The 21,812-nt window shown below is 39.0% G+C and overlaps 1 protein-coding gene across 4 annotated transcripts in view; it reads left to right on the forward strand.

Moving 5' to 3' along the window:
• The window catches only part of fat1a (FAT atypical cadherin 1a), a 193,118-nt gene that overhangs the window by 89,849 nt on the left and 81,457 nt on the right, over positions 1–21,812 (forward strand). For 2 of the 4 annotated variants that reach the window (XM_072916081.1, XM_061984089.2), the window contains exons 6-8: positions 1,030–1,246; positions 2,716–2,784; positions 7,427–7,566. In XM_072916081.1, the coding sequence (XP_072772182.1) occupies positions 1,030–1,246; positions 2,716–2,784; positions 7,427–7,566 (426 nt within the window). The remainder of the gene's footprint in view (positions 1–1,029; positions 1,247–2,715; positions 2,785–7,426; positions 7,567–21,812) is intronic. The other 2 variants (XM_061984090.2, XM_061984091.2) reach the window with 1 other exon arrangement.

The raw sequence follows: 21,812 nt of genomic DNA on the forward strand, positions 1-21,812 counted from the left end.
CACATAATTAACACTAAAATTGCACTTTTAACATGTGTGCAATAATTTAAGGCAGTGGTCCCCAACCTTTTTGTAACTGCGGACCGGTCAACGATTGGAAATTTGTCATAAAAAAATGCAATCATGTGTGCTTACGGACTGTATCCCTGCTGACTGTATTGATCTATATTGATTTATGATGTAGGATCCAGAAATATTAATAACAGAAAGAAACAACCCTTTTGTGCGAATGAGTGTGAATGAGTGTAAATGGGGGAGGGTTTTTTTTTGGGTTGGTGCACTAATTGTAAGTGTATCTTGTGTTTTTTATGTTGATTTAATTTAAAAAAAAAAAAAAAAACTTTTAATTTTTTAATTCTTGTGCGGTTGGGGACCACTGATTTAAGGGATTCAGGGAATTTTTTTGTTTGTAAACATGAACAAATATCGCAAAAAAATGATTTTGTTAAAATATAAATCTCGAGTATCGATCACTGATATATAGATCGATCAGCCCTACCATTAGGTGTACGCTTGGCCGCTCCATTTCAAAAGTTGTTATATTATCCTCTCTTATTTATCTACTTGTAAATTTCCTGTTAATCGTGTCTTACAACATGCATCATTCTACACTTCATACAATTTATTAAGCACTTTTTTTCTTTGTGTTTTTACAAACTTAGCAATTAGCATGTCTTCTTGTCGGCTGCTGTTTGCTTTTACTCTGTGTGTGACATGTTTATCCTCATCCGACAGTCCTCCAGTGATGATAATACTTGCGCGAAATGTGTTTTTAGTTAACTGCTAGCCGCCTCTGTCAGCCAGGGGACCAAAAATATACAGTGCTTCAGCTAGGAGGGATCGGCTTTTGTAAACAGCATTGGCTGACGATGTAATTTATCACAGAAATCGGACAATACTGATCAGCACCTCTTTAATATGTATTCATGAATGATCAACCTTAGCGCTATGTCTAAGTTACCAAATGTGGTTTCCTGTCAGATAACCCCAGTACGCTTACTTACACCCACTCCGCCTCTCTCTTCAAAGATCAAAGCCGTCGACAACGGGCGCCCCCAGAAGTCGTCCACGTGCCGCCTTCACATCGAGTGGATCCCTAAACCCAAGGTTCCGGCGGACGCGTCCCCCCTGCTCTTCGAGGAATCGCCGTTTGCCTTCTCGGTGATGGAGAGCGACCCAGTGGCGCACATGGTGGGCGTGGTGGCCACTGAGTCATCTGACGTCTCCGTGTGGTTCGAGATCACAGGTACCACCTCCTACTTGTGTAAATAGGAAACTGCCCGTTGTCGCTCTTTCAAAATAAACCTTAATTTCTGTCTTTTTTTAACTCGACATCTGTTAGTACTCAATACTCAACAGGAGTGAGTTCTTAGCATAGAATTAGTAAAAACATTAAACATAATCGAATATGTGTTGAAGAGGTTCATTTAGCCTACTGATGTGTATTTATAAGTGGTTATAAATATATATTTATATTATTATTATTATTAATATATTATTATTATATTATTATTTATTTATTTTTTATTAATTATTATTATTATTATTTATATTATTAGATTATTTATTATTAATATTATTATTATTTATATATATATATATATATATATATATATATATATATATATACAGTATATCTATAAATTGCTGCAGAACAAGATAGCCGAAACTTGTCAGGTACAAAACTTTACCTTACTAGCCTATATAAATCAACCACTTATAAATAATCAAATATAATCCGTATGGGCTGCAGCAGCACTCATCTGTAATACACTTTTCTACCACTTGTGGCAGTAAACTAAATTCATAGAAAAGTTTCTTAAGCGCAAAATGTATGACTAAACTGTTGAAGGTGTATTTTCTTTTGCACTTTAATTTTATTGAGTTTAGTTAAGAACCCTATTCATTATTAATTTAGCTTATTACTTTTAGCACAACAGAAATCATTTTTCGTTATTTATGAGCCCCTTTCTTATGCAGTATATTTGGTTAGTACTTATTTTTCGAATCACCCTGACTAAAGCCTTAAATAATAATATTTGCGATTAACACATGGTTTCATATCATTTGATAAGGTTGTAAACTGTAAATAGGTTAGATGTACATTAGTTATTAATTCAGATTAAAATCAAGTAAGATTACTAATTCAGTGTTAATATTTGAATGGGCCTCAGGCCCCAGCCCCCAGACCTCTGTAGTAGAAAAGTGAGGTTAAGAACCCCCGTTATAAAGTATACTTGGGATACAGAATAACACAATTATGTAATAATATAACATTTAGATAATTATATTTCATTTTAAAGTCCAGTTTTAGGAAGACGGTCAGGCAACAACTGGTATTTTTCCAGTGCTAAACACGTTTTTTTAAAAATTCTCTTTATTAAATATGCAATCAGATTGATGTTTAGGAGACTTTGATTAATAAAGAAAGCTAGTTATTGTTATGGTCCATTTATACATTTTATTTCCAGGGTTTAGAGGAATGACCCATAACCGCTAACATGAGTCTTATTTTAACGCTCTCAAGTGTCTCTTCGTATTTTGTACTTTCATGGATCTGACCTTAAAAATCCCCATCTCACTCTTTTCCTCCCTCCTTCTTGATCAATGTCTTGACTGACACCTCTCTCTCTCTCTCTCTCTCTCTCTTTGCGTTTCCCCCTTTTCCCTCCTCTCTCTTTTTCTGGCACGTTCTGTGTGCTCGGATTATGCAAGCCGGCTCAGAGGATTCTGAGATGTTTTACATCCTTCAGATGGCTTGTGACCACAACTGTACAGCAGAAGGTAGCTGCTGTGAAAGCATCCCCTAAAATCAATAGAGGACTTGTTCTATGACAGACATCATCCCGCATTGTGTCAGTGTCGTTGATATTGTGACAGTGTCGTGTGACACACTCCCCCACCCACGCACTTTTTATTTTATTTTATTTATTTTTTTTACAAATGTTCCTGTAGCGCTTGCTTGTATTTTCATGTCATATTTATTCAATGCATTCTGCTTTAATACCCTTTTCTGTTCCGTTTCATGTTGTCATCAACTTGGGTGCGTTTGCACAACACGGGCCGCAATAAAAACAAATAATTTAATTTAATTTCACATAGAAACGTGAAAAATAAAGATTGAAAAGGCTGTAATTTGCATGTCAGGCAAGTATTTGGTGACGTTGCGCACATAGCATACCATGCCATACCAACTGTATTTATATTCTGGTTATTTGAAGTCATTATGACAACATTTATTATTCAATTTTAAAACCTTTCAATATATACTTTTGAGGTGTAGCATTTTCGCAAATTTGTTTAGAGAAACTTGATAATTCAGCATTAACATTTTAGTCTGCCATTGATGTTTTGTCATGTAAGGATGTCCATTTTACTTCGTTTCCTTGATCAACCTCAGTGAAAATTGCCAACCAAAAAATAGATTTTTTTATTTTTATTATATCATAACAGATATCCGAGAATTCATTTTGAAATGTTCCAAACTCCTGTTTTTTTTTTACTCGTATTCGACATAGCTCAATGTTACATAGCGGACATCATGTTGCCAGCAATCTAATTGTGAGTGAATCAAAGCAACAGCACCTCTGCTGGTTGCAGCCATGTATTGCACTTAGTATAAAGACACTCAATCAACAACAGGGTGTAAAAACTAATTAATTAACAACCGAATCACAATTCATGATAATCCTGATTCTAATTTTCAAAAATTATGTATATATATATATATATATGTATATATATATACACAGCATATATATATATATATATATATATATATATATACAGTATATATTTGATATAAATACATGTTTTAAAAGATGTTTAAGGCCATCTCCATGCAACTAGAAGGAGCGTTCTTACCTGTAACCTGTTTTAAAAAAGTTTCATTGTAATTATAATACCAAATAATACATTGCAAGAATTGGTTTGAATCGAGAATTCGGTTGAATCGAGAATCGATACTGAATCGAATTGTCACACCAAGAATCGGATCGAATCATTAGGTGCCCAAAGATGTACACCCCTAATTATCAATCAGTTCATGATTCCTAACAATCGAGTTGCTCTGAACTCCTGTTTCCATACCAGCCTCGAACAAATTCTGTTAACCACTGACTATTAGTGTATCTTGCCTGTTCATTCCAACATACAGAGTAGTTGTCGTGTAAACAAACATCCAAAACAACTTCTTTTTTTTAATTTTTATTCCCTTAAACATGAAAATGTTTTTCAAGCGTCCCACTAGTTAATCCTCTGTGTGGTTGTTGTTGTGCGGAAAAGCAGGGGTGTCCTAACTTTCATTTTGATCTTCTTCGCCATTTTTGTTTAATTAAACATGCGAAATCCCATCTGGTGTATGTGGAAATATGCTACGCAGATGATAAGTGCATTGTAAGAACAAAACTACGGTGGACGGCAGAGGCCAAACGAACAGCAACGTTGAAACTTTCCAAACACATGAATGATCCACAACCAAAAACACACATGCAACGTGTGGAATGCTGCAAATTACAGATTCAGCAATAACTTAAACGATGCAGGTTTTTATAAAATGCAACCCAAAATTGCTGCAGATTTCCAAAACACACACATGGCCATTTAAACAACTGCATTAAAATGCTGCAATTTAACAGAAATAAACCAGAAGTCTATTAGACTCGTAAAAGAACCAGACCTCTCTCTAAGGTCTGGCACCTACGGAAGCCTGATTAACATTTAGCTTGTTTTGTGAGGTTGCAGTAGTTCTCTTACTCAGTCATTTTTGGACTTTTGAAATTATTATTTTTTTGTATATTAGTTTATGTGAGGGCTGAAAAACTAAATAGTTTTGAGGGCCACATTTCCAGAAAGCTAAGGACTCCCTTCACTATTATTCCTATTTTCTATATTCCTGAGAACCTACTTGCAGTAGACAATAGATGTGTGTATATTATTTCTTCCATTTTGAATATACATTCTATCTGGTCAGTTATACATTTTGTAAAAACATATATCAGTGTTTCTTTACCATAGGACGGGGGAAAAAATATATGTTTCTCAGCTGAGGTCCGTATGGGCCACAGATGTACTCAGTTGTAATACACTTTTCCACCATTTGTGGCAGTAATGACTATCAAACAAGCAGAATAAATTTGGAGCTTAAGGCATAGAGAAGTTTCTTAAGCGCAAAAAATATGACTCAAGTAGTGAAGTTGTAGAGAGATTTTAAATGTATTCATTTGCACTTCAATTTTATTGACAGTTTAAGAAACATATTTATTATTTATTTAGTTAGAATGTATTTGTTTGAGCACATTGTAATTGTATGTACATTTATTTTTCATAGTTAATTTTTTGGAGTCCCTTCTTTTGCAGTATATTTGATTAGTATTTATTTTGATAATCAGCCTGACCTGAGCCTTGACAATAATATTTGTGATCAACATATCGTTTGACAAGGTTGTAAACTGTAAGTAGGTTAGATGTAATTATTGACTAAAAGTAAGGTGACAAATTCAGTGTTAATATTTGAGGTCAAAAAGGTTAAGAACCCTTGATTTATATGATAGTGTTTTTAACTGACCTGGTGTCATCCAAAGTGGAATAACCCTGATTTATGTGGGCTTTTTTTCAATTGAGGTTTTGAATCACTTTTGTGTGTTTGGAGTGTTTTCACGTTGGCGCGTTTTCCCCTGTCTGCAACTGTTAAAAGAAAGCTTGCTTTGTGCTGTCAAAGTAAATAGTTACAAGTATTTGATTGTTCGTGAATTACCATGAATTGATTAACGTGGACCCCGACTTAAAGGGGAACATTATCACCAGACCTACGTAAGCGTCAATATATACCTTGATGTTGCAGAAAAAAGACCATATATTTTTTAACCGATTTCCGAACTCTAAATGGGTGAATTTTGGCGAATTAAACTCCTTTCTAACATTCGCTCTCGGAGCGATGACGTCACAATGTGACGTCACATCGGGAAGCAATCCGCCATTTTCTCACACACCGAGTCAAATCAGCTCTGTTATTTTCCGTTTTTTCGACTGTTTTCCGTACCTTGGAGACATCATGCCTCGTCGGTGTGTTGTCGGAGGGTGTAACAAAACGAACAGGGACGGATTCAAGTTGCACCAGTGGCCCAAAGATGCGAAAGTGGCAAGAAATTGGACGTTTGTTCCGCACACTTTACCGACGAAAGCTATGCTACGACAGAGATGGCAAGAATGTGTAGATATCCTGCGACACTCAAAGCAGATGCATTTCCAACGATAAAGTCAAAGAAATCTGCCGCCAGACCCCCATTGAATCTGCCGGAGTGTGTGAGCAATTTAGGGACAAAGGACCTCGGTAGCACGGCAAGCAATGGCGGCAGTTTGTTCCCGCAGACGAGCGAGCTATCGACCCTAGCTTCCCTGGCCTGCTGACATCAACTCCAAAACTGGACAGATCAGCTTTCAGGAAAAGAGAGCGGATGAGGGTATGTCTCCAGAGTATATTAATTGAGGAAAATTGGGCTGTCTGCACTCTCAAAGTGCATGTTGTTGCCAAATTTATTTCATATGCTGTAAACCTAGTTCATAGTTGTTAGTTTCCTTTAATCCCAAACAAACACATACCAATCGTTGGTTAGAAGGCGATCGCCGAATTCGTCCTCGCTTTCTCCCGTGTCGCTGGCTGTCGTGTCGTTTTTGTCGGTTTTGCTTGCATACGGTTCAAACCGATATGGCTCAATAGCTTCAGTTTCTTCTTCAATTTTGTTTTTGCTACCTGCCTCCACACTACAACCATCCGTTTCAATACATGCGTCATCTGTTGAATCGCTTAAGCTGCTGAAATCCGAGTCTGAATCCGAGCTAATGTCGCTATAACTTGCTGTTCTTTCCGCCATGTTTGTTTGTGTTGGCTTCACTATGGGACGTCACAGGAAAATGGACGGGTGTTTATAACGATGGTTAAAATCAGGCACTTTGAAGCTTTTTTTAGGGATATTGCGTGATGGGTAAAATTTTGAAAAAAACTTCGAAAAATATAATAAGCCACTGGGAACTGAATTTTAATGGTTTTAACCATTCTGAAATTGTGATAATGTTCCCCTTTAAACAAGTTGAAAAACTTATTCGGGTGTTACCATTTAGTGGTCAATTGTACGGAATATGTACTGTACTGGGCAATCTACTAATGAAAGTTTCAATCAATCAATCAATCAATCAATTCGTAATGTTTGTGCAAATGCCAGTGTTCGGACACCCCTGTTGGCCTGTAAAGTGTACATAAAGCGGCCATCTTTCATGTTAGTCCCTTCCATCAGCAAGAGTCATCATGTGTTTGTTTGTCCTAGCTGCTTGATTGTCTTCTTGTTTAAACTGCTCCGCTGAGCCATGACTCTGTCACTCACCTTTTGCTCTTTCCTCGGGGGGTGAAAAAAAAAAAAAAACCCCGCAGGTGGAAATTATGACAGCCGCTTTGACGTGGGCAAGGCCAGCGGGACCCTGATCGTGGCGCGGCCGCTGGACGCCGAGCAGAAATCAAATTACAACCTGACGGTGGAAGCCACAGATGGGACGCGGACTGTCAGCACCCAGGTAATTGAAACACTAATGAAGCGACGGGAGGCTGGTTAAGGCCGTTGTCATGCCGCTGTGTTTTGTCCGCGGGGGGAGGAAATGGGCGAGTAATGAGTGATGCGCGCACACGCCGCATTTTCGTCGTTGGCGACTCTTGCCTCTCAGCGACGCGGCGTCAATTGGTGTTCGCCTGGTGTCTGCACGGTAATGCCCGTCTTCAAAGAGGACATGCAGCATATTTAGTCGCATCATCTCGTGTCATTTGCTTTGTCTGGCGCACAGCTAACGGGATTAGGGCTGCAGTTAATCAGCGCTTTGCTGATTATGGCTGGAATCAATTGGATGAAATGAGACTCGGTGCTAATGTAGGTTGACACATTTGAACTGCTCTGATTAGCACCAAAAAAAGAAGCAGTTTGACCTTCTGTTTGTGTGCCATTATCAAACCTTTAAATACTGTACAAGCTTTAACGTTCTGACATCCTTAATTAACATTGCAAAAAGAAGGTGAAGCGCGAAGAGGACGTTATTGCTTTTCAGAATGCACCGTTTTGTGGGCGGTCTTATTTACGTGTCTCCACTTCCACTGCGTCCTCTCCAGTCATCTTTGTTGTACCGGTAGTTTTTAGCGCCTCCATAGCGAGTTTAGTGACAGTTTTAAGTTAGAACTGTATGCTTATTAGGGACCGCAATGTCCCTTTGGGACAGAGGACCCTATTGTAATTGTAAGGTTTTATTATTATTATACCGGCCGCCTCTTTGAGCTGTAATTTGACCCCCTTAACATACTTCAAAACTCACAATATTTGACACACGCATCAGGACTGGCGAAAATTGCAATCTAATAAAAAAAAAACAAACCCCAAAACTCAAAATTGCGCTCTAGCGCCTCCTAGGAAAAAACTCAGACAAAACTGCCTGTAACTTCCAGTAGGAATGTCGTAGAGACATGAAACTAAAACCTCTATGTAGGTCTCACTTAGACCTAGATTTCATACACTGACATCTTTCAGCAAAAATCAACAGGAAGTTTGCTATTCCCCCTTCAAAACAAAATTTTAGTAAAAACAGTCTTTTTTGCCTCTTTGAGCTGTAATTTGACCCTCTTAAAATGCTTCAAAACTCACCAAACTAGACACACACATCAGGACTGGCGAAAATTGCGGTTTAATAAAAAACCTAACCCCAAAACTCAAAATTGCGCTCTAGCGCCCCCCAGGGAGAAAACACAGACAAAACTGCTCCTAGGAAGAAAACACAGACAAAACTGCCTGTAACTTCCAGTAGAAATGTCGAAGAGACATGAAACAAAAACCTCTATGTAGGTCTCACCTAGACCTACATTTCATTCATTGACAACCCCCAGCAAAAATCAACAGGAAGTTTGCTATTCCCCCTTCAAAACAAAAGTTTTGTAAAAACCGGTCACCTTTTTTAAAAAATTATCTCCTCTGAGCGGGTTTGTCATGTCGGCTTCAAACTAGCACAGGAGAGATATTGAACCCTTCTGATTAAAAGTTGACGAAAGAGTTTTAATTACTGCTCCGGTTTGGATTTATGTGCCGTCAAAGTCGGTCCCGTCCATCGCTGCTTGCAGCTTTAATTTGTATTAGAAATGGCAACAGCGGAGGATGAATGACCCAAGAGGATAGAGAAAAATAAGCTTATTGACTACGACACGGACTACAATGGCGGACACACGCACATTTTTTATCCCAAAAACACCTCAGCAGGTACCAGTAGGTAAGAAAAGTTGGTTTTGCATGGTATTGTGAAACAAAATGCTAGATATGTCTTCTAATAGATGACTGTAGAGCAGTGGTTCCTAACCTGGGTTCGATCGAACCCTTGGGGTTCGGTGAGTCGGGCTCAGGGGTTCGGCGGAGGTCAAAACACACCCGACTCATCGTGCAAATAAAAACTTCTCCCTATCGGCGTATTACGGATACGACAACAGCAGAAGTCAGACTGATTTGCAGGTGTGTAATTTGTTGTGAGTTTATGCACTGTGTTGGTTTTGTTGTTTGGACAAGGTGATGTTCATGCACGGTTCATTTTGTGCACCAGTAAAAAAACATGGTAACACTTTAGTATGAGGAACATATTCATCATTAATTAGTTGCTTATTATAATGCAAATTAGTAACATATTGGCTCTTAACTAGTCATTATTAAGTACTTATTAATGTCTTATTCGGCATGGCCTTATTATAACCCTAACCCTCTAACCCTGGCCCTAACCCCATAACCCTAACCAAATAACTCTAAATTAAGTCTTTGTTACTTAGAATATGTTCCCCATACTAAAGTGTTACCAAAAACATATAACTTTGTCTTGAATTTGAAAAAAAATCCACATTTTATTTCACTAAAGAAGGGTTCGGTGAATGCGCATATGAAACTGGTGGGGTTTGGTAACTCCAACAATGTTAAGAACCACTGCTGTAGAGGTTGCCCTTTAGTGGGTTCCTTGGACCACCACACACTGCCACGAGAGCCCGGTTTAGGGGTACAATACTGTTTTATTTTCCTTAAATAGTGCCAGGTTTTTGCTTTCCAGCATTATTTATTTTTCTGCGTCTGTGTGTCTCTCTTGCTCTCTGGCTCCCACTCCAACTCCAACAACGTGTCTCGCTCCGGCTGCTGCTAATAAAGGCGACAGGTGATTAGATAACAAGGCCCACCTGGGCCATCTACTCACCTGTCGCTGTCTTCAAGGCCGGTCCTGGCACACCCCGTTCCGCGGCAGGCCCGCAGGCCACACCCCCTCCACATTTTAATAATACTCAAAAATATAACATGAGTTTTGATAATTTTATACATTTCTCATTTTTAAAAGTTATTTTTAAGTGTCTCAATGGATTAGCCCCTGATGTGGTGTGTCAAGAAATACAAAGATGCAGTAGTGAAGGTGTGCAGACTCGAGCTGCAGTCGGTGGGAGCTGTAGAGTGACAAGGTGTCGGACGACTCTGGGTCAGTCTGCGTTCTCAGTCAAGGCCTCACATCTGTGGAACTCTTTGCCACTGGAGTTAAAGTCACAGTCGGACATTAAACTTTTCTTCATAAAACTGAAAAAGTGGCTTAAGGAAAATCAGAAGTGTGAGCACTAGAACTGGATGCAGTGTGGACAAATGGGGCCAATTATTTCCAATGTGTTTTTATTTTTGTACTTGTTTTAATACCTTTTGTATGTGTTTTACACTTCTCTCAACTTTTTTTAAAAGCCTAACCAGGGACAAGGGTTGCAAATTAGTCTGTGGCTAGAAGTCTTATGTACCGTATTTTTCGGACTATCAGTCGCAGTTTCTTTCATAGTTTAGCCATAAAATATCAAATAATATTATTTAGCTCATTCACGTAAGAGACTAGACGTATAAGATTTCATAGGATTTAGCGATTAGGAGTGACAGATTGTTTGGTAAACGTATAGCATGTTCTATATGTTATAGTTATTTGAATGACTCTTACCATAATATGTTACGTTAACATACCAGGCACGTTCTCAGTTGGTTATTTATGCCTCATATAACGTACACTTATTCAGCCTGTTGTTCACTATTCTTTATTTATTTTAAATTGCCTTTCAAATGTCTATTCTTGGTGTTGGGTTTTATCAAATAAATGTCCTCAAAGTTACATGGTTGAAAACGATTATAATGCCAAAAAACATAAAAAAAGATGGGAGGTCCTCAAAGGCTTATGTTGAAAGTGTAATTATGTTTATAGATTATATGCTATCTGTTGTTGTATTCCCTAATTTTTAGTGACCTGAACATAATCTGGACTGTACATACATTTTTTTTTGGTTTTGTTTTGAAAATGTAATTTTGTTTATAGATTATATGCAATCTGTTGTGTTCCAAAATGTTTCTATTTTTTTTATTTTTTTTTATTTTCATTTTTATTTTTTTTCAGTGTACCGGTACATGAATGAAGGTGTGTGTTGCTGAACCCGACTTGGACATTATCTGGACTGGACCTGGTTTTAAAAAAAACCTTTAAACGAAGCTAATTTCATTTACAACCAGGTCTGGTAAAGATAAGGTCCTTTTTTCTTTCTTTCTTTTTTTCTTTTCTTTTTTTTTTATTATATATATTTTTTTAGATAAGATAAATAAATATTTTCTTGGATAAAAAAGAGAGTACAACAATATAAAAATAATTACATTTAAAAAAAAAGAAGTAATTAAATGAAAATGTTAGTGGACCAGCAGCACAAACAATCAAGTGTGCTTCAGGAACTGTGTCCCTTGCAGAAGTGTTGTCCATGTTGTGGTAACCAGAATATTGGTAGCAGAAAGAAACAACCCCTTTTGTGTGAGTGGGTGTGTATGAGTGTGAATGGGGGAGGGAGGTTTTTTTTTTGGGTTGATGCACTAGTTGAAAGTGTATCATGTGGTTTTTTCTATGTTGATTTAATAAAAAAATAAAAATAAATAAATGTCCTCAAAAAATGTGACTTATACTCCAGTGCGACTTATATATGTTTTTTTCCTTCTTTATTATGAATTTTTGGCCGGTGCGACTTATACTCCGGAGCGACTTATACTCCGAAAAATACGGTACTTTGACATGGGTTACCTGTGGGTAGCAATGTTTAATTGTACTGTCCCTGTCAAATAAATACATAAACAAAATAAATAATACCCTTATGTTGAAGCATAGCACGACTGATTATGGTAGCCGTAATGCTCCACGTTCCATCCAGCGGGGCGGCGCGGCTTTTTAGCTTCCTAAAGTCGTGTTTACGGATTTTTGAGCACTGAGTGTAATGTTCTATATTCTCAACGAAAAATCTAAGTATTAATGTTGCTGGCTTACGGGTACTTGCGAGCATCATTTGTTGAACGGGCGTTAGTCAACCTGCAGTCCACATGTATCTCCTATGTGTGACTGCCATCTACTGGTCACATTTATCAATACACCATGTACCAAATAAAATTGCTTTGCGGTCCATAAGCACAACCGGAATTAATCTGTAAATCAGTCACATACTGTCGATTTTTAAGAAAATGAAAGGATTTTAAGTGCGCCTTGTAGTCCGAAAAATACTGTAGTTAAAGCGTTAACTTTGACAGTCCTAGTTAAAACGTTACTTAGTACCGTATTGTTCGCAGTATAAGTCGCACCGGAGTATAAGTCGCACCTGCCGAAAATGCATAATAAAGAAGGAAAAAAACATATATAAGTCGCACTGGAGTATAAGTCGCATTTTTGGGGGAAATTTATTTGATAAAACCCAACACCAAGAATAGACATTTGAAAGGCAATTTAAAATAAATAAAGAATAGTGAACAACAGGCTGAATAAGTGTACGTTATATGAGGCATAAATAACCAAGTGAGAACGTGCCTGGTATGTTAACGTAACATATTATGGTAAGAGTCATTCAAATAACTATAACATATAGAACATGCTATACGTTTACCAAACAATCTGTCACTCCTAATCGCTAAATCCCATGAAATCTTATACGTCTAGTCTCTTACGTGAATGAGCTATATAATATTATTTGATATTTTACGGTAATGTGTTAATAATTTCCCACATAAGTCGCTCATGAGTATAAGTCGCACCCCCGGCCAAACTATGAAAAAAACTGCGACTCATAGTCCGAAAAATACGGTACATTGCCTGTACAGTTACAATAAAGTTTTTTATGATGGCTGTAATTTGACCTCGGAACTGATTATCTATATTCCCAATATTGGTTAGTTTTGTGCCAGTATTTGTGCTAATTGTAATGTGTGTTAATATTAGTATGTAAATGAATCTGTACAAGCTCGGAGTGACGCTGCAATCCTCTTTGAGGCGGCCAGTTTTGCTTGTGTTTCTGTTCACACGGTCACGCCTTGTCCATGAGATTTCGGCGTGTTCCTCCTTTCCTACATGGCGGTTTGGTGTCGCGTATACGACGCCGCAGCTCAAAGGATTGGCCGTCCTTTTGTCGTGAAGAGAGGCAGCTTCATCGGAGAGAGGCAGCAAGAGAAGCCTATGTGTTGTCGCTGGCTATGAATGCAGCCTTTCATCATGCGGCTTGTGTGCTGCGCCCGGGCCGCCTCGGCTGAAGCGCCGAGAGCCGCCCTCGCTGGCATTTTGTGGCTCATCCGCGGAGGATGCGGCAGCGTGTCCTTTCATTTAGACTTTTAAGATTTCGTCACAGCCATGATTTTTGTTTTCCCCTTGCAGAACACGGTACAAACTCTAACGCTCCTAACGTTTGAAGTCAGACCTTTTAGGCACTTCACTTTGTGTGTCATTTTCAGACACGGTGCAGTCTTGCTTGTTCGTCCTTTCACGGATGAACCGCAGCTTTCCCCTATGGTCCGGCAGCACTCATGCAGCCCCTAGACCAGGGGTCGGCAACCCAAAATGTTGAAAGAGCCATATTGGACCAAAAATACAAAAAAAAATCTGTCTGGACCCGCAAAAAAATAAAAGCCATATTACATACAGATAGTGTGTCATGAGATATAAATTGAATGAAGAGGACTTAAAGGAAACTAAATGACCTCAAATATACCTACAAATGAGGCATAATGATGCAATATGTACATATAGCTAGCCTAAATAGCATGTTAGCATCGATTAGCTTGCAGTCATGCAGTGACCAAATATGTCTGATTAGCACTCCAACAAGTCAATAACATCAACAAAACTCACCTTTCATGCACAACCTTAAAAGTTTGGTGGACAAAATGAGACAGAAAAAGAAGTGGCATAAAACACGTCCTAGAAAGTCCGAGAAAGTTATACATGTAAACAAACTACGGTGAGTTCAAGGACCGCCAAAATTAGTAGGACAAAACGGCGCTCGCCAAATACTCGAATCAGTGAAGCATGTTTAATATAAACAGTGTGCTTTATAACAATTAGGGAGGTTTGTGTCATGTTTGTCCTCCCACAGAAACCATATTAAAACAAAAAATATATTTTTTCCCCCTCATCTTTTTCCATTTTTCATACATTTTTGGAAAAGCTCCAGAAAGCCACAAGGGCGGCGCTAAAGAGCCGCGGGTTGCCGACCCCTGCCCTAGACTAATGCGTTAACGCAAGTGATGGGTCAAACGATAATGAAGCATTGATGCATTATGAACCACAAGAAGTGATGGTGTGTCCCTCGATACCTCGATGTGTACTTTTAGGCCATTGGTTCTTTGTTTTATTTTTGCAAAAAATATATATCTATTTATATTGCTCTTTTTTATCTTTGGTATGAACATAATTACCGTATTTTTTGGAGTATAAGTCGCTCCGGAGTATAAGGCGCACCGGCCGAAAATGCATAATAAAGAAGGAAAAAAACATGTATAAGTCGCACTGGAGTATAAGTCGCATTTTTGGGGGAAATTTATTTGATAAAACCCAACACCAAGAATAGACATTTGAAAGGCAATTTAAATCTTATACGTCTAGTCTCTTACGTGAATGAGCTAAATAATATTATTTGATATTTAACGGTGGCAGCACGGTGGAAGAGGGGTTAGTGCATGTGCCTCACAATACGAAGGTCCTGAGTAGTCTTGGGTTCAATCCCGGGCTCTGGATCTTTCTGTGTGGAGTTTGCATGTTCTCCCCGTGACTGCGTGGGTTCCCTCCGGGTACTCCGGCTTCCTCCCACCTCCAAAGACATGCACCTGGGGATAGGTTGATTGGCAACACTAAATTGGCCCTAGTGTGTGAATGTGAGTGTGAATGTTGTCTGTCTATCTGTGTTGGCCCTGCGATGAGGTGGTGACTTGTCCAGGGTGTACCCCGCCTTCCGCCCGATTGTAGCTGAGATAGGCTCCAGCGCCCCCTGCGACCCCAAAAGGGAATAAACGGTAGAAAATGGATGGATGGATTTAACGGTAATGTGTTAATAATTTCACACATAAGTCGCTCCTGAGTATAAGTCGCACCCCCGGCCAAACTATGAAAAAACTGCGACTTATAGTCTGAAAAATACGGTACTGTACGTCATTAACAGCAAAAGTGGTGGAGGTACAGTATATACTATTTGAACAGAAACAATGCAAAACAAACAGTAAGTCCATTTGTGTTGTACTATTTTTAAAAATGGCTCATATTTATTGTACCAATCAAAAGTTTGTAGACACTTTCTTATTCAGTGGGATGGAATTGTGTCTCAAATTTTTTGACGGATAAGAATAATTATTTTGGGGCAGGAACTGCAAACTGTGCAAAACAAATTAGGGGATGCACATTTTCAATAACCTGCTTTTTTATTTATTTTTTTAGTAGTAGTCGGGGCTTGCATCATGCATACAGTACACTGAAAAACATGTATTTATTTTCATTATGTTTACTATTGTTTGTCTTTGGTACACGAATGTGTATATTGTAGGCCATTGGTTCTTTGTTTTATTTTTGCAAAAAATATATATATTTTTTTATATTGCTCTTTTTTTATCTTTGGTATAAACATAATTATGTAAACTCCAAGTTATTTTTTGTTGTTTTTATTGTTGTTGCTTTTTTTTGTATTACAAAATGTTATTATTGATCATGTTGTACTGCATTAGGTCTGCAACTAACGATTCATTTGATAATCGTCAAACTAACTGTCGATTATTACTTCGATGAAAAATTGGATAAAAGAGACAAACTACATTTCCATCCTTTCCATAATTTAATTGAAAAAAAACCCAGCATACTGGCACCATACTTATTTTGATTATTGTTTCTCAGCTGTTTGTACATGTTGCAGTTTATACATAAAGGTTTATAATAAAAAAAAAGAAAGATTGCCTCTGCGCATGCGCATAGCATAGATCCAACGAATCGATGACTAAATTAATCGCCAACTATTATTATAATCGATTTTAATCGATTTAAAGGGGAACATTATCACCAGACCTATGTAAGCGTCAATATATACCTTGATGTTGCAGAAAAAAGACCATATATTTTTTTAACCGATTTCCGAACTCTAAATGGGTGAATTTTGGCGAATTAAACGCCTTTCTAATATTCGCTCTCGGAGCGATGACGTCACAACGTGGCGTCACATCGGGAAGCAATCCGCCATTTTCTCAAACACAGAGTCAAATCAGCTCTGTTATTTTCCATTTTTCGTACCTTGGAGACATCATGCCTCGTCGGTGTGTTGTCGGAGGGTGTAACAACACGAACAGGGACGGATTCAAGTTGCACCAGTGGCCCAAAGATGCGAAAGTGGCAAGAAATTGGACGTTTGTTCCGCACACTTTACCGACGAAAGTTATGCTATGACAGAGATGGCAAGAATGTGTGGATATCCTGCGACACTCAAAGCAGATGCATTTCCAACGATAAAGTCAAAGAAATCTGCCGCCAGATCCCCATTGAATCTGCCGGAGTGTGTGAGCAATTCAGGGACAAAGGACCTCGGTAGCATGGAAAGCAATGGCGGCAGTTTGTTCCCGCAGACGAGCGAGCTAAACCCCCTCTCGACCCTAACTTCCCTGGCCTGCTGACATCAACTCCAAAACTGGACAGATCAGCTTTCAGGAAAAGAGCGCGGATGAGGGTATGTCTACAGAATATATTAATTGATAACATTTGGGCTGTCTGCACTCTCAAAGTGCATGTTGTTGCCAAATGTATTTCATATGCTGTAAACCTAGTTCATAGTTGTTAGTTTCCTTTAATGCCAAACAAACACATACCAATCGTTGGTTAGAAGGCGATCGCCGAATTCGTCCTCGCTTTCTCCCATGTCGCTGGCTGTCGTGTCGTTTTCGTCGGTTTCGCTTGCATACGGTTCAAACCGATATGGCTCAATAGCTTCAGTTTCTTCTTCAATTTCGTTTTCGCTACCTGCCTCCACACTACTACAACCATCCGTTTCAATACATTCGTAATCTGTTGAATCGCTTAAGCCGCTGAAATCCGAGTCCGAATCCGAGCTAATGTCGCTATAGCTTGCTGTTCTTTCCGCCATGTTTGTTTGTGTTGGCTTCACTATGTGACGTCACAGGAAAATGGACGGGTGTTTATAACGATGGTTAAATCAGGCACTTTGAAGCTTTTTTTAGGGATATAGCGTGATGGGTAAAAATTTTTTAAAAACTTCGAAAAATATAATAAGCCACTGGGAACTGATTTTTAATGGTTTTAACCATTCTGAAATTGTGATAATGTTCCCCTTTAATCGATTAGTTGTTGCAGCCTTATACTGCATTGTAATCTTTTGTTTTGTGATTGTGTGATGTTTTTTTTGCTTGGAGCCCAGGAAGAATAGTCTCCACTGCGGTGTAGACTAATGGATTTTTAATAAACTAAATTAAACAAATGTAGACATTTACACACACAAAAAAAATGCAAACATTATTTTAAAATGTTTTGCTTTTTCTGCCATTTTTAAATTGTATTCTGCTCTTCTCCTGAAATAATTGAAGAGATCAACACTCCTCAGAGACTATTTGAGGAAGTTTTCCATAAGAGCAACATTTACTAAAACCCGAGAAGTAAAAAAAAGGGTTTAAGACGTCAGTGCGTCGTTGTCTGTTTGGGGACAGTGTTTGTATTTACCTTCAAGTCGTACAGAGTTTGGATACAAATGAGTTAGAGCCGATCTCGCACAGGAACTCGTGAACGCTCAAAGTTATCTCTTCCTAGAATCAAAGTCATGTGGAAGCTGTGCTGCCAGACGGTGTGGCCTATTTTCCTTCCTTTGGAATGTTTGACTTTCTCCCCCGTTTGACTTTTAAAGACAAAATATTGTAGAACTTTTTTTTTTTTTTTAAGTGATGATTCCTTCCGAGTTGGAACCTGTGTTTGTGGTGGATACCGTGTTAATCCTGTTTTGGGAACATGTGTGCGTGCCGGCCGCCATTGGGCCACAAGCTGCCACCTGGTAGGGGGCCTTCCTCTCTAACGCATGGCACCAGGATGAGCACAATGAGCGCTCCCACATGTCTTCTTCTTCACCGTGCCGCATAAAAGCTACCTCATCGCACTGAAGGCACTGCGGCGTTTCTTTTGTGGTGTTTTTCCCCTCCCTATGCATTCATATCAGTTCGTTTTTTAAGTTGTCATAAAAACACTATTTGACTAGAATGGCACTCAGTGGAGTTGAACTATCTGACAGTATTTTGCTTTGGTTTTGACTGCATTTGTTTTTTTATTACCATAAGGAATACAGTAAATGTTGTAAACCTGAGCTTCTCAGCTGCTTAGGCTGCGGGCCACTAACGGTTTAAAGGGGAGCTGCACTTTCTTTTTTAGAATTTTGTCTATCATTCACAATCCCACGTAAGACAAAAACTTATTTTTTTTAATGCATTATAATTCGTAAAATACTGCATCACTTCTGAGTTGGTCAACGTTAATTTTAGATTATTAATCATGCCTCTCATCTGGATAATAGAAGATTGTTGCCATAAACTGACACGTTGCTTAACTCTGACATCCAACTGAGACCGGGGGATGGCAAGAAAGACAAAAAAAAAATGCCATTTTATTTTATTTTATTTTATTTTTTACCTCCGGGTGGATTATTATTAATTCTTCATCTAAACCTTGGGTGTCAAACTCTGGCCCGCGGGCCAAATTTGGCCCGCCGTGTAATTTCACTTGGCCCTTGAGGCGATATCAAATTAACACTAGAGCTGGCCCGCCATTTATATTCAGCGGCGGTGCCGCGGTAACACCGCATTCACCGCTAATTCTCATACTTGGCAACCCTCCTGGGAGACTCTCAAATTTCAGTGCCCCTCCCAAAAATCGTCACGCCTGCTTTTCACCCAGTCCAGCGAATGCTGGCCCAGTCACATAATATGTGCGGCTTCAGTACGCACACACACGTGAATGCAACGCATACTTGGCCAACAGCGATAAAGGTTACACTGACGGTGCCTGTATAAATAACTTTAACACTGTTAGAAATATACGCCACACTGTGAACCCACACCAAACAAGAATGACAAACACATTTCGGGAGAGCATCCACACCGTAACATAACATAAACACAACAAAACAAATACCCAGAATCCCATGCAGCCCTAACTCTTCCGGGCTGCAATATACACCAAACCCCGCCCGCCTCAACCGACGCACGCTGGAGTCGCACATAATTTGTGATCGGGCCGGCACGTTGTTGGAATGGACGAAAAGCAGACGTGACGACAGCTCATGGAGGACGATAAACGCAGTGCCCTTAAAGCACGCCCCCAAATATTAAGGTCCGGGTTGACTACCAGGTATAATGACTGATGAACAACTTTGTTCGATAATGAAGGTTGCCTCAGCTCAAAGCCTGAGCCCCGACATTAATGAACTAGCATCCCAGAAAAGATGTCAGGTATCTGGCTTGGGCACATCAGATTAGATCAGTGTGTTGCAAACTGAGCAGTTTAAAGTCCTGAATGGTTGGTTTATTCATTGTTATTTTATTTTCAAATTTATTAGCCTGTGGAAAAAGTTAATGTTGATATTTACCTCAGAAGGCTGCAAATAGAAAAGAGGCATTTAATTTTTATTTAAATTGTATTTGATATGCCATTGATATTTTTAAATTATTATTATTATTACCGTATTTTTCGGAGTATAAGTCGCACCGGAGTATAAGTCGCACCTGCCGAAAATGCATAATAAAGTAGGAAAAAAACATATATAAGTCGCACTGGAGCCCGGCCAAACTATGAAAAAAAACTGCGACTTATAGTCCGAAAAATACGGTATTTGAAACTCGATTTTGCACGTCACTATAAAGTTATATAAGCCTTGCTTGTTCAATATTCAATGCAAAACTTGTTTGGGTCCCTTTTAAAAGTTTAATTTGTTCAACCTTGGCCCGCGACTTTGTTCAGTTTTAAATTTTGGCCCACTCTGTATTTGAGTTTGACACCCCTGATCTAAACGGAAAGATATAACAATATCATCAGTGGGACATTGTACAGTAAGTGATAGTTTTATTATAATAATAATAATCATTAGCTTTACTGTCTCCCGGGAGAAATGTGTCTTGGACATCAAGACACAGCGTTTTACATACATACATACATACATACATACATACATACATACATACATACATACATACATACGTACGTACATACAGTTCATCCGACAATACAATGACGACAGTGAACAGTGCACAGGTATATCAGTTAGTTATGAGATCACACATTACACTCCCCCCGTATTGCACTATCCCAATATTATAATAAATGATAAATGGGTTGTACTTGTATAGCGCTTTTCTACCTTCAAGGTACTCAAAGCGCTTTGACACTACTTCCACATTTACCCATTCACACACACATTCACACACTGATGGCGGGAGCTGCCATGCAAGGCGCTAACCAGCACCCATCAGGAGCAAGGGTGAAGTGTCTTGCTCAGGACACAACAGACATGACGAGGTTGGTACTAGGTGGGGATTGAACCAGGGACCCTCGGGTTGCGCACGGCCATTCTTCCACTGCGCCAGTATTGCACTAATTATTATTGCATCCGGATATTACAGTAGTTTTCTGTTGTTAAGCGCTTTAATTGCCAATGGGACAAAGGAAAATCTATACCTGTTGAGTTTGTGTGTACATAGTTTGTATTTCTTCTTGAGCACTTCACAAAACTGCTACACACAGCTTCTAAAACCTGTACCTCATCCTCTGTATATTCAGGCTAAAAAATGTGGTGGTTCTGGATCATGATTTGACACAAAGTATTCTGTTGGCTCTCGTGAAGTCTGCCATGATTAGTAGTTGTTGATGTTAAAGCCCCACTTAAGAACGTTCAGTTTTGGTTGATTTTGGCGGCGCCAGTGGCCCAAGGCGTTGTGTTTTGCCAGAAGGAAGGCCACATTTCCCATGAGGACTAGGGCATATAACATCAAACTGACACGATAATACCACAATGATTCAGTATGACAGATCTTTCCACACTAGGAACCTACATTTTTTACTCAACATTTATATTTGCGGTTTGCAGTTATCGCATTGTTATTCTTTATACAGTACTTTTGGGTTTGTTGCGTGCCTGGTCATGACAGTGTGGAACTGTGAACTATCCAACTGGTGGCTATTTATTGCTACCACGCAAATTTCCGATAGCTAGGGCGGTATAGCTCGGTTGGTAGAGTGGACGTACCAGCAACTTCAGGGTTCCAGGTTCGATCCCCGCTTCAGCCATCCTAGTCACTGCCGTTGTGTCCTTGGGCAAGACACTTTACCCACCTGCTCCCAGTGCCACCCACACTGGTTTAAATGTAACTTAGATATTGGGTTACACTATTTAAAGTGCTTTGAGTCACTAGAGAAAAGTACTATATAAATAT

Source organism: Nerophis lumbriciformis, linkage group LG25 (genome assembly GCF_033978685.3).
Source record: "Nerophis lumbriciformis linkage group LG25, RoL_Nlum_v2.1, whole genome shotgun sequence".
NCBI classification, from domain to species: Eukaryota; Metazoa; Chordata; class Actinopteri; order Syngnathiformes; family Syngnathidae; genus Nerophis; species Nerophis lumbriciformis.